General features: G+C 45.2%; 1 protein-coding gene across 2 annotated transcripts; it reads right to left on the minus strand.

The window, feature by feature from the left end:
- Positions 1 to 607: 607 nt before the first annotated feature.
- SLC25A20 (solute carrier family 25 member 20) lies at positions 608 to 13,666 on the minus strand. Of its 2 annotated transcripts, none has more exons than XM_026088093.1 (9): positions 13,101 to 13,666; positions 12,278 to 12,370; positions 10,067 to 10,194; positions 6,944 to 7,034; positions 5,859 to 5,976; positions 4,668 to 4,740; positions 3,966 to 4,075; positions 2,356 to 2,480; positions 608 to 1,804 (listed from the first exon to the last, which is right to left on the minus strand). In XM_026088093.1, exons 1-9 carry the CDS (start codon positions 13,203 to 13,205, stop codon positions 1,742 to 1,744), a joined length of 906 nt encoding a protein of 301 aa, XP_025943878.1. In that variant the 5' UTR covers positions 13,206 to 13,666; the 3' UTR covers positions 608 to 1,741. The 2 variants fall into 2 exon arrangements, with proteins under 2 accessions (XP_025943878.1, XP_025943879.1); XM_026088094.1 differs by lacking the exon at positions 13,101 to 13,666 and adding an exon at positions 12,463 to 12,675 and having other exon boundaries at positions 1,249 to 1,804.
- Positions 13,667 to 13,879: the final 213 nt, after the last annotated feature.

Raw genomic sequence — 13,879 nt, forward strand, 5'->3', positions numbered from 1 at the left:
GTGGGGAGGGTCTGTGGTAGGTAAGAAGCATGAACAACACGGAGGCAGCCCTAAGCAACTGGGCTTTTTGCATGCTGGGGACTAYTTCATTGGTCCCTGTAAAACACAAAGGTTGACTCTGGGGAAGGCAGGTTCCCTTCTGGTCCTTCCAAAGAATTGGGAAAGAGAATGGGGTTCAAGGCTCCTGCAGTAGCATCTGGTAGTATATGTTTAGGAATGACCCTACAGGGAGCCAAGGTGAGGACTACTTTATGGTATGGACCAGCAGGCCATGCCAAGCTGAAAACAACCTCTCAGCTTCCTTTTCTGTGGGGCATCAGGACAGATCCTTTCCCTAAGCTCCCCCAGAGCTGTGTCCAGGCCTCTCCTTGGAACACATAAAATACTCGCTTTCCACAGACATGAKGTGTTCTTTAGTGTGGAACATTCATTTCCACGGCTCGTGTCAGACAGCAGGAGATCTGAAAGCTAAAAGGCAAGGGATTAACAACTAAAGACAGCATGACACAGCTTATTTCACATTCACATCTCAGAATTAAGAATTGGAAAATTTTTGCAGAACCAACCATGCATGACCATGCAAAAAGTAAATGAACTAAAGTACGCATTCTAGCCAAGCAGCAGCTAGCTTTATTGAGTTCTGACAATACTGCATCATAACCAGAACAAATTAAAGTTGCTTTTTGCTCCTTAGCATTAGTCATTTCTCAGATGAAAATGGATTATGTTTAATATTAAGAGAAAACCAAGGAACAGGAGTGAGAATAAAGTTAAACAGGACTGCAGAGCTAGTGTCCCCTTTATGTATCCTCCTCATGTATTAGAGAAATTGAGTTCTTAGAAGTCTTCTTGAAATTTCTTAGGTCAGGTACTGAATCCCAGAACAAATAATTTGATGAATCAAATATATTGTGGGTTGCTGTGGATCACGCTATACCTGTTAAATTGCATTTGAGATATTTATCCCATTCACTGGAACAGAAAGTGACAAAGGGATTTCAGAGAAAAGATGAGATCAGGTGAGTCAAACATGTTTCCCTACTGGCTGCCTCAGTAAAGTTTAGTAAACACATCTGAGCATAATTCATTTTTCTTCTTAGTTCCACCAAAGAGATCAATGTGAAGATCCTATGTCATATYTGTAATACCTCTCAATGCACTGACATAATTCTGCCCTCACTTGCCTAGTTCCATATTTGTTGCATTACATGCACATAAGATTAAAACCACTGTCAACATGTTAACAGCCACAACTAAAAAGCTACAAGAGATGAGATGCTATTTGATATTGCTTGTAAATATGTGCAACTGTTAGCTTATGCCCTGAGAATTAAGTACATACTGCCTAACAATTTTTTATGCAATCTTCTCAGCATTAATAGCTATATGATTCTTCAGTAAATAAAGAATTAAAATTGTAAAAAATCTCCCCTTCTTCCATGAGGAAGTACTTAAGGAAGTGTGTGTAATAGTGATAGCTGTCTATTAGCAGCATTACTGCTGTGGTACTTTGGCTCAGAAATCAGGTGTATCACCTCTAACTCGTCATCAACTCTATTGCAGAGTTATAGCTTCTGTTTCTGAATGGCACATAGCACCATCTAAGGAACGTGAAGAAGGCAAAAAGGTATTAGATAAGTAATCATTCCTGGAACTTCAAGTGATCATTCTTTTATTCCTCTGAGGCATACTCGCACTGTCATCCCTCTCATCTCTATAATTTCCAAAGACTTCCTAGTCTTCATAGACCTGGTGCAATCCAATTAAGAAACTTCATAGCAACTTCAAAACCAAGGAAACAAGCCTGGAAAAGAGAGAACACATAGAACAAGCATGGACTGTAAAGACCTATTCCAAACAAGGCTTTTGAARTGCAGCACTATAAACACCTGATATGGTTGATGTGGAAGGAGGAARCGAGTTAAAAAAAAAATAAAAAAAAAATCTTGGAGCAGAGGTTAGAGTTCTACCATATCCCTCCATACAAAGGCAGAACTTCTAATCCCTTAGGTTTATTATTTACTGAATGGGAAGCCAGTCCAAACATCCACACACTTCTGTCTTCTACTGGCGGATGTGTAATCAGACGTGAAATACTATCAAAATGAGTCAACAGCCACTTCCATGTGAAGCCAGACTTCCATGCAAAGCTCAGAATGAAGGTTTAATTGGTGTTGTCCCTCGATTAAGATACATTTTAGAACCTGGACACCAACAGCCAAAAAGCATCTGCAGTACAGAGAATCTCACTGAAATGGTACACCAGCAAGCAGCGAGTCATCTCCTCTGTATCTGCAAATATTCACTCTAAGTGGCCAAGTCCCTGAAATCCATCTGAAATCATAATTTACTTACCGCATTAGCAGGAAATGCCCTGATCATTACAGCTGTGAAGCCTTTATACAGRGATGCAACTCCTTCCTCTCTGATAAGTTCTCTCAGCACATCTCTAAAGCCATTTGGATATTTTCCAGGAGGAGCTGTGAGGGATCAAAACGCATTAGATATGATGTGTGACAGTCACAAATGCTGAAGGACGAGGCATGTGTAACAGCMCAAGATTTTCAGCATGTTTATACTGCCACACCAGAATCCAAGCATCGCTGAAGCTATATTGTGAAAACACATCTACTTGGGAAAAATTATCTATTTCAGTCAAAAACAAACGAACAAAAAAGCCAGCTTACTGAAGATCCAATAAAGAGAAGCTAGGTGCTCACCATCACCACAAAGACTTTACATAACCAAGTCATCTTTTGGGGAGGAAGGGAGAAAAAAGAATTTTTACCAGGGTTGGATACCTGAACTGTTACTTTCATGGCTGATCATAGCTCTCCCAAGAGCTGCTATTAGGAGATAGGAAGGCCAGGTGTAATAACTGATAAAGCTGGCTTATAAAAAGCAGAAAATGATCCTGTCACATGCCCCAGCCAAGAACAGCAACAAACTTCAAGTGAAAAGCACAGGCTGATGTTGCACAGATTTGCTGAGGTGTTTTACAAAAGTTATTCTATTTGATGGACAAATTCTTCCACCTCCTGACCCTCCTCAGGAAAGTACTGCCTCTGCCAGCCCTCTGAACTGAACAAGTACTCCACAAATTAACCCAGTTAAACAGAACTGCCATTAAACCACATCTTCTGTAAAGCACCATTGTAGATTGGCTCAGTGAAACAAGGACACAAGACTAATGTATTTCACACTCAACCCTAATTATGACATGAAACAACCAGAGCAGCCATTATTCAGGGGAAAAAAAGGAAAATTTTCCTGCGCTAGATAGTTATGATTCATAATACACATATACATATATAAAAAAAAGCCACACACACAAAAACAAGCAAGCATCCTGTCCAGTGGAGAGCTGAGTCCAAAGACAGGGACTACTGGGGAGCCTTAACAAAACTATTCATTGAGTAAAACTCCCAGAGAAACCAATGAAAAACCTGTCCAATCTTGTTGAAGCTCAAGGCCTGGGACCAACTCACTACAGCTAGGCCACAGATATTCAAGAACAGATYGGTTACTCTAAAAGCAATACTCTCAGCCATGCCCACATGGTTACTGTTAATTTCAGACAGCACACGTGAGAATTTACACTACCACATCTGAAGTGAAAGGACAAAGCCATTCAAAGAATTATATTTGTAGTAGAACAGTCAAGACACCTGGTTCTAATATGATTTCCCTGCTTAGATTTCAAAACAGGTCTCTAAAATTGGGATCATTATATTGGTAGGGAGACAGAGGCAGAGAAGTGCAGCCTGATTTGCCAAAGAATAACCAGGAAACCAACTGAAAAGCTAGAAACGCACTTGGATTTTTCATGTACTTGTCTCAAGTGGCTCTCAAGCCGTGCTGCCTCTCACCCAGGAAGATGACCAGACGGCAGCTTCCATCAGTGCCTAGCCGTTCCCTGGAGGGTCGCACCCCGTGTGGCCATGACAAGCTGGCATGCACCTTACCTGTCTGGAAACGGGATTTCAGCACATCTGGTGGGATGGCAACTGCCCAGTTGAAGATTCCAGCCATGCCACCAGCAAAGAGGATCCTAGGCACACTGAGGTCACTCACACTATGGTGGGTTGGAGTGGGGTGGGATGAGAGGGGGGGGGAAAAAGAAGAAAAAGTAAAAGTAAAAGCTTGTATGTTTTGACTCAAATGCCAACCAAAGAGGCAGTTTGGCTGACAGACAGAAGGCGGCAAAATGCTGCAGAAACAGACAGAGTGTAGTATCCTGAGCAACAATTCCAAGAATCAGACACCTCTGGGCAAAATGTGTCTACTCCACCATAAAGGTTCAAATTCTTTCATTCAGCAGCACACACACAAGGATGCTGTGGAGAACAAAAAACCAAAAACCCCAAAAACAAAAAAGTCCCAGCTCTTTGCTCTTTCATCCCTGCGTGTGCACAGAGACCTACTCCAAATATTTCTTACTTGTGCCAAMGAGACCCAATATTAGAATTTGTGAGAAACTCAGAATACTATTTTAACTGTCAGCTAACCACAGACCAAAATAGCTCAACTCACAGGACAACCAGTGACAGCAATTTTCTCTATTTTGGTTATTTTCATGCTACTGTTCAAAACTCCTTCTCGACTGGGGAGATTAATCAGCAGTGTCTGAGAAGTCTAGAGAAGGCCGACTTTGGGATTTCACTAACCTCTTTCCCTCGGGGGTCAGAATGTTCTTCAGCCATTCATACGTCATGAAGTACATTCCACTGGCTGGAACATCTAGTGGGTAAACAACACAGGCGATGAGTAGTGGGAAACCAAACGGCCTCGAGGGACAGCGGCCCTGCGACGGCTCAGCAACACCACTAAATACATCCAGATTYCTCTTCTGAGCCTACAAACAAAGTGCTGCTGCTCTACACAGAGGAACCTGGACTTTCCTAGGGAGAGCAGGTGTTAAAGGCAAGAATTGGGAAAATATCTGTTCTTGAGCACTTCTACCAGCAGCCCTTCTAATCAGACTGTGACCTGGCTGCCAGCCGTTAAGCTAACTATGAGACAGCACTAAGCTTCCTTAGATGGCGCATGGTGGATCAGAGCAGTTCGGGAACTGTAAGTTTTGCACACTATTTGTTCTGATCAAGATGGTTTGGGTTTGTTGCTGTTGTTTTAAGGTACTCCCATGACCCATTCTTAGCTCATGCCTGAATTGGACAACCAGCCTCTGGCTAGAAACACTGCCAGTGTGGAATTAAATTGCTAGCTGAGAAGCAGAGGATAGAACAAATTCCTAAACAGAGATCTCAAAATACAGAAATTTCAGCTTATACTCAGAAAATACTGCCCCAGTACAGGGAACAATCTAACATTGTTCAGAGGAGAAAGTACCAAAACATGTAAGGCCTTCAGTATCTGGCACAATTACTTTGTTGTTGTTGTAGGAGAGGGGACATGCCATCCCACTCCAAAATAAGCCACACTCAAGCAGGTAGAAAGCATAACTGCTGCAATCGCATCTTTTAAAGCGATCATCATTATACAACAATAGTCACAGACAGCAGTCACAGTCCTTCTCCCAAGAGGAAAAATAAATAAATAAAAGCCCACTTCTGTATTCTGAAGTCTCTGATTCCTCTTGCCTCCTTGGATTTTAATTAGTTCCTATAGCCCTCTGAATCCTTGTCATCTAATCTCTTCCTCATTCACTGAGGATCTCATGTTTATTTCTGAGTCCCTTTGAGGCACTGGAGTAGCTCTGCAGACTGCAAAAAAATAAATAGATGACATAAAGCATCTCCAACAGGCTAAAGGGACAGCAAGATTTATGACACTATGTCAGTCTTCTTGTTTTAAAGTACCCCATGCAGAAGAAGCATCAGAACATTTCCATCAGTTACCTCTCATGAGGGTGAGCACTGTCCCCTTGTACACGCCTCGAATCCCAGCCTCACGGTACAGCTGTTTCGCACAGTCCAATGGGCCGCTGTATTTAGTTTCACCTGTAGCTGCCTGGATCTGAAGGATTAAAGTGATCGTTTCTGGCTGGTGAACAATCATTCAGCTAATAATTAGAAAGCCACGTGCATGTTGCCAGAGGAAAGAGCACATATTCATTCCACAGGCACTCCTGCAGATGAAACCTTTGCATCATTTTCTCAGACAGCTCTCTGCCATTCAAGCTGAGGATGTGTTTACTGGTCCACAGCARCTAGATTCTCCCTTTATTTTGCCTAGTGTAAGTTTGAAACAACTGAAGTCAGTTAGGTAGTTTTACACATACACTGTCAAAAACTAGCTTTCAAATAATTTAGTAAAATTCAAACAATTTTTATGTGTATAAAACATTCCATGATAATATCATGTCTGTCAGAACTAACATGTGAACATCCATTTCCATACTAATAGAGTGCAAGATAGTTTGATATAAGCAAACATTCTCATCTCTGCCAAAGACAGTATTTTCATTTGTTCATGTTTACATTTCCTAACAATTCCTTAAAAACCCTGAAAGAGGTGTCAAGCTTACAGTCACTCAGATAAACGCTAGAAAAGTATTCTATGTATTTTGAAATACATCCCTCAGTTATGTATTGGGAACTTGGGGAAATGATGGAAAATCTTTACCACAGAAAGAGTCCCATGATCTAGTGGATCTGGATGTCTTTAGAATAAAGTTCATTCTGAAAAACTGGATTTTTCCATGTTTTAAAATGGACTGAGGCATCTGCTGATGCCTCATAAAATGCCACATATGATAATGCTTGTGCTCTGTAAAGTGAATAGAGCAGTGAAAGCTGTATGTACTTATATTGTCATGGTGAGTTTGTATAGTGCTTCTTCGTGACACAGTTACATTAAATGACAGTTGTCTCAGTCCTGTCAAAAAACAGAACAGAGTAAACTCACTAACCAAGGAAGCTCCTGGTACGGGAAGACAAGACCCCTAAAATTAAATTCCCATAATCACCATCCAATGCCTTACCTGTAAAAGGCACTTGATTCTCTCTCCTGGAGCCATGATTACTGTTGTAAACACTCCTGACAACATGCCAGCAGCAAACAGCTGAGGATATCTGCCCAGAGGAAACAGAAAAGACCCTAACGCAACACAACACACAGGCAGTGAAGGGCAGAAAGATCCCTGTATCGTCAGATTACGCTGTTGCACGCAAGGCTGGCAGTGGAACTAGAAATACATCCGCTGCCTATGATCAGTGCATTTAATGCACAATTAGAACTAAACATTTAAGATTTCTAGGATTCAAAGCCACAGTTCCCACAGCAACCGTAACTCAGCTCTTCACATTTATTGTATTTGTTAATATTCCTTCTATTTGCATTATTTGCTACTGCATTCCCCATTGACTTTTATTCTGAACATCTCTTCCTCCTCCAGTCTCCCACTCTCTTCTCAGTGACTGCAGTTCCACACTTATTCCTGCTCGTGCCACCAAGAGACACGTTTCTGTAAACCTTGTGTGAGTCTGTCGCCCTTATTCCCTTACAGGGTGAGCATGGTCTTGTCACACTCAGAGTGTCTGCCAGGGAGCTCCCTCACTTGGACCCTGGTCTCTAACGTTGCCAGTCAGGCCCTATGATTCAATCTGCCTGTATGTCTCAGTGTTGACCTTCCATTTACTCTCAGCCTTTTCTCCTGATAACACAAAGGCTGTGTCTCTCCAAACTTAGTTTTTCTCAGGCCCTCATTCTTTCAGCCTCTCACATTGCCAAGTCTGTCCTACCAGTCTGCCCTCGTCCCCCCACACTCTGCATTTGCTTTCATGCTGCAAAGTCTCTACAATAGAAATCCCTTAAGCAGGCTGACTTTTTCCATCGCAAATTTGTGCTTATATCCAACCTCCTGCTAACTTACCTAGTAAAAAGACCTGGTTTCTCAATTAACTAAATTCTACATCTTCTACTTCTCTCCATGTGCCTAAGAAATGGCATTGCACTCAGGTTTTCCTATTCTCATATCCCTTTTTTACTCTTAAATTCCCCTTTTCTTCCTTTCATCTTCTACCAATAGGATAAAGTGCAACTTATTCTTTCCTGCTTTGACCCCACAACTCTGTCCACCAGCTGCACTATCTCCTTTCAGAGTCCATTTAATACAGTCTGCAGCAACATCTGAAGGCCTTATTCCAGGAAGACTACCTTGCCCCTTTCCAGTCTAGCTTCTACACCACTGAAACAGCAGTGGAAACACTGTGCAAACACTCTCTTCATAACCTGAATCCAGAACCACCACTCCAGCTTTACTCCTCAGGCCTCAGCTGGTGTCAGCACCAGGCTCCCTGTCATAAACTTTCTCCCTCCCTCTCCCATCCTGGCCTCCCGCTGCTGCTTCCTATGACCCTTCCCTCCTCATTTACTTCTCTCCCTGCATTAACAGATAGTATCTTCAGATGGTAACTCACGTCGCTCCAAATTTCTATGAAGTCATCACAAACACTGTCCGTACCATGCCAAAAGCTCTTCTCCATTTCTGCACCTTATCTCCAAGTAATCTCATTCATTGGGACTGATCCAAGTTTCTGCCTATCAGGTCTTTCAGACCTCTCTCTCCACTCCAGATGCAYCTCCTGCTCAAACTAAGCTTTGAGTTTTCTAACTTACCTTGGGATCATTCAGCCCTAGAAAAGACAAAACAGGATCCTCAGGTTTCCTTCCATCTCCTTCCCTCCCAAAGCTCCCTTCCAAATCAGCATGGGGAACCGGTGACATCCTACCTGCCTCTAGACCCACAACCATGGTGCTAAGGTCTGACCTTTCTTTATGACCCTCACATCCCAGGCACGCTACATCTTACTACATAAAAATGTCTGCATCTAAGGTACAGCACAGTGGGGCACAATGACAGCTCTGCCATTTATTTGTTGATCTTTGTACTTTCTCTCCCACTGCTCTGCTTGGGAGTTCTCCATAAAGACTCACAACACTATGCTGCCCCCCTCCAGCCTGCTCCTTAAAACTCCACTTTGCTATGATGTGTACAAAACACGAAGCGTTGAGGTGATTAGGATGATGGCAACGAGCCCACAGATGATTTGTTTCCTTGTATTCTCCACTCCTCACCAGTCCCCTCCAGTCTTACCCTTCAGCCTTGTCCACATGAGGAAGTTCATTATGCTGGTAAACTAGAAAGCGAGCAAACAGTGCCATAGCGCCTCGGCACTCTCTCCCTCTACGTGACCCAAGCAGAGGTAGCTTGCTCCATGTCGCGGGAGCAACTAGCRCTGCACAGCCGGATGCACTCCGTACCACCCAGGCACCTCCCTGTGCAGGCAAAGCTCCAGCGGAGACAGTGGCTCYGCACCCCTCCACGCTTGGCTCAACACAATGGACTCCTGCTTTCCGACATGGCTCCTAGGCATTGTATGAATAATAGAATAAAATGTTGCTAAACTACAGTTCTGTTCCTCTAGAGCTGTATTTCACAATTCAGCAAAGAAAGGGAGTACCTTAGGGGGGCGGGGGGCTCTCCTTATGCATAAGCTAACCTGAAGAGAGACACAAAGTTTGATTAGCTTCTCATAGAAAATTTAGCCATCCTTTGGGCTGAAAGAGACCAAAAAAAGCTTCATTCCACAGGACCATCTCTTTTCCAGAAGGTTAGAAGTGGGCTGCTCATAAACACTGCTTTTCAGAAATTAATCATGAAATATTTCTATGGCTATTATTATATCCTAATATAGGGACACAGTAAGAGTCACAGCTAGCAGGGAAAGGAGAATCAGGATTCGTGACTGAATTTTGTCAAGACTGCTCAACCGTGAATTTAATTCTTCAGTAGTTTCTGTTAATAGTGAGACTGTTCTCAGGCAATTATATAACTCACACTGTATTCATCTAAAATGGAATTGTTGTTTAATGGCTCCTTCTTGCATAGAAAGAGAATTGCATAGCACTTGCCACATGCTGTCTGTTTTTAGCCTGTGCTATCAGTCCCACGCTTCCAGAAGCATTAAAACACACCCATGTTTTATTTTTTAGAGCTATATTTATAACCTAGGAGAAGAGACAAATTTACACCACAACTCAGTGTGCAACAATACAGTTTTAGGGTGCCTTTCCCAAATGTCTGAGTAACACCAAAACTCACGTCAAAATGTCATCAGGTTTTCGCTGTTGGAGTCTTTTTCCCAAGCCAAATCCAAAGAAGCACACAGCAAACATGGGTGTCACTCCAATAATAGGAGCTGCCATTCCCTTATACAAGCCTCGGACTCCCTGCAAGAAATGTTATCACATGAATTATTTGGTTTTGCATAACACTTTGCACACATTTCAACTTACTGAGAAGCAAAAGGTTAAAACACAGGATAATATCAGAGTCAGCCAGTCCAATTAATTAGAGGAATAATGGGCTCTATTGTTCACTTGCAATGATGCACATTTAGCCGAGGCTCAGGGCTTGTTACAAAGGAAGGTTATCCTTCCTGGAAAATACTGGCACCATTTTCAGCCTTCTCTTCCAATCCTGTTCATGCTGCCTCCTGTACTTACATCCMAAATATAAGGAAGTTAAGTTAAAAGCCACCTGAACAATAGTCCTATTAGAGTATGTCCAAAGCCTTCTCTCTCAAATACATACAAAAATGCACACATGCTTTATGAAGAAGGCATCAAATGCAACATTACTATAAAATCCTGACATTAAGCCTGACAATGCTGAATCAAGTTCATTCTTTAGGTAAAGACAAAGCCAGGGAGACCAACTTGAACTCCTTCACTTCCCAAACAAACTCAGTTTGGAACGAGTTCAAGAGCAGATTATTTTTGCTTTCCTTCCCTAAACCAAAACATTTTCACGGCACAACTTTACATCCCTGATGTTTCCCTTTAGATTAAAAAAAGACATCATCAGACTGCAGACTGTATCAGACAAACTCTGATACAGACCCCAGCARTAGCATTTATTTCATTTATCTTGCCTTTCAACTGAGGATATTAACTCCTTTCTAATTAAAAGGAGAGTTACAATTATCCTTCTAGATAAAGGCTAGATGCACAAATTAAATATTTTCTGCCCCCTCCCCCCTCCCAAAATCTGTGTCTCCCAATATATGCCTGTATGCTTACAGGCACAACTGACTGTGTAATGAAATCCTATCTGGTTGACAAAGATCAGACACGCCTGCTCAATCTTCCCACGAGCAGCAGGAAGTAAAAGGTCTTAGCAGAGAGGCTTAACGTTTTTCCTTATAGAAACAGATGAGTATTGAGTAGGAGTAGAGAGGCAGCATTACTTTTGAACTTCACATCAGAAGACTATTATTACGGTTCCACTCTGACGTCCGTGCTTCAGAAAGGGTGTTGAAAAACTGTAAGGGATTCGGAAGAGAGCTACTAAAGCTTTTCAGTGCTTTGTGGAAGAGACTAGGGAAGCAAGATTTACTTTGGTTAGGTAACAATCTATGAGCCCTATCACAAAAGTAGATTTCTGATCTGAGACAGCTCTTTCATTTAGCAAACAGTGACTCAACTAGATCCAGTGGTTAGGAACTAAACTTCAGATTAGTAAATAAACAGTTGGGCATTACACCCATTGTTTCCAAATGTTAAATAGCCACTGGAAAAACTTACCAAGCAGCAAGGTGGATTCTATGTCACTTAAAGTCTTTAAACCAAGGCTGCATGCCTTTCTAAAAAGAAAATAGACTATAGTTCAATCACATGATATGGGCTGATTAAGGAGTCATGGAGTGGAAGCCAATGTCCACCTTGTGAAGAAGATCAAACAGTTACTATAATGGTCCCTCTGACCCTTTTACAAAAAAAAAAAGAAAGAAAGAAAGAAAAGAAAAGAAAAAAACACTAGGAACTGAAACTTCCACTTACTCATCCACCTTCTCACAGATGGTATAATAATATATTATAGAAGAAATTAAAAGTACTGCTTTTATTAACAAAAGTCATTGCCTATTTTAGGACTTCCAGAGAGAGCTCCAAATACCAAAGACAACGAGATTCCACCACCTACGACAATAAAGCCAGCAAACAACTGCCAATGTTAACCCCGGTCTTTAGCTTCAGATATTAATATCACAATATTTTGAACCATCAGTGTTTCTTCACAAAGCCAAAAGACACATATTTGGAAGCAGATGGTAAGTGCTCCTCAAACAGATCTCCCTTCAAGTTTTGTAATCCGATGACAAATTTTAATTAGAACCAGTTCAACTGATAACCCAGGAATTTTATATTCTCGGGGGGGGTGGGCAGCATTCCCACACGATGCCATTGCTGTGACGTACACGGACAACTGACACTTTTGGCAGGCGCTGCGCAGTAACGCCGGCTAACACAGTACCTCTCCAACCAGAGTCTTTCTGAAACAGTCAAAGGTCCCAGAATAGAGCAGGGGCTGACCGGGCTGCGGCTTGGGCTGCGTCTGCAGCCTGACCTGGCAAAAAGAGACAGGAAACGCGCTTTCATTAAATGTTACTAGCTAAGCTTTGATTCAGGGAACACGTCTACGTGACTACAAAGGAATACTTTCTGTGACCAGACTTCATATTRGTAAAGACACTTCAGCATCGTTTTAGCCATTTGCAGAAAAGACTTGAGTTTTGGTGTATTTAACGATTTTTAATTGCTGGGATGATGTCAGCAGCGTTACTTTTCTGATCTATCATTATTTATTTATTATTATTACTCCTCCTCCTCCCCTCCTGTTCTTCTCACAGAGGGGCTGCGGGACGGCCTCGGGCCGCACAACCGGCCTCCGGGGAGCCCAGCGCGSGGTGAGGGACCGGGGCTCCCGCCGGGCGGCGGCGGCGGCCGAGGCCAACGGCCGCTCCGGGAGGCCCCGCCCCGGGGCGGCTCCCCTCGGCGGGGCGACGGGACCGCCGCGCCCGCAGGGGGCGTCCCGCCCGCCTCCCCGCGGAGCACGCCGGGAAGTGTAGTCGGTCTCCGCCCCACCCGCGGGGCACGCCGAGAAGTGTAGTCCGCCTCAAACACCCGCCCCCGCCGCAAAGCACGCTGGGAAGTGTAGTTCTTCCCTCCCGTCTGCGTTGTGCACGCCGGGAAGCGTAGTTCCCCCGCCGGCTTCCCCCACCGCACGCCCCGGGTGCCCCCCGACCCCGGCAGCGGCGGTCCCGTCCCGGCGGCGCGCCACCGTGCCGCCCCCTCACCTTGATGGTGTCCAGCGGGTGCCCCACGAACACCAGGCAGACGCCCCCGAAGCCGCCAGCGAAGAAGTTCTTCACGGGGCTGATGGGCTGCACCTGCTTCGCCATGGCGACGGCGGAGAGCGGGGCCGGGGCTGGAACGGGGACTGGGACTGGGACCGGGACCGGGGCACTGTGTCCCCGCTGAGCAAGCACCGCCCCCGCCGCCCCGCGACCTTTACCCCAGTGCCGGGCGTCGCGGCACGCCGGGATCACGGGAGCGGGCGCGGGGCAGGCCGGGATAGTGGCGGCCCCGGGCAGCTGCCCTCGAGCCCTGACGGCGGYGGAGGCCCGGGCCGGGCTGCCCACCGCCCTAGAGGGTGCCGAGCCGGCACTGCGGGGCGGTTCCGCGCTGCAGGCTCGCCGCTCCGGAGGGGAAGGGCCGCGGCGGCGGCGGGCTCGGCCCCGTCACCTTCGGCTCCTGCAGGAGGCAGCCACCCGCTGGGAGCGGCTCCCCCCCGCCCCGCCGCCGCCGCCTCCTCGGTGGTTCAGTCCGCCGCCCTCCCGATGGTTTGTTCCGCCGCCTCAGTGGTTCGGCCCGCCCCACCTTGTCTCGGTCCGCCCCCTCCGCCCTAACCTAATGGTTCGGTCCGCCCCCCCCCGCCCCACGCCAATGGTGCGGTCTGAGGGCGGTGGCGCGGCCGCGGCGCCGCCCGGCGGAAGTGACGCCGCGCGGAGGCCAGGGCTTCCGGCGTGCAGGCAGTGGCGGCCCGGCAGGAGGAGCCCGGGGCGCTGCTCCCTGC

This window comes from Apteryx rowi, unplaced genomic scaffold (assembly GCF_003343035.1).
Source record: "Apteryx rowi isolate R43461 unplaced genomic scaffold, aptRow1 scaffold_75, whole genome shotgun sequence".
Lineage (NCBI taxonomy): Eukaryota > Metazoa > Chordata > Aves > Apterygiformes > Apterygidae > Apteryx > Apteryx rowi.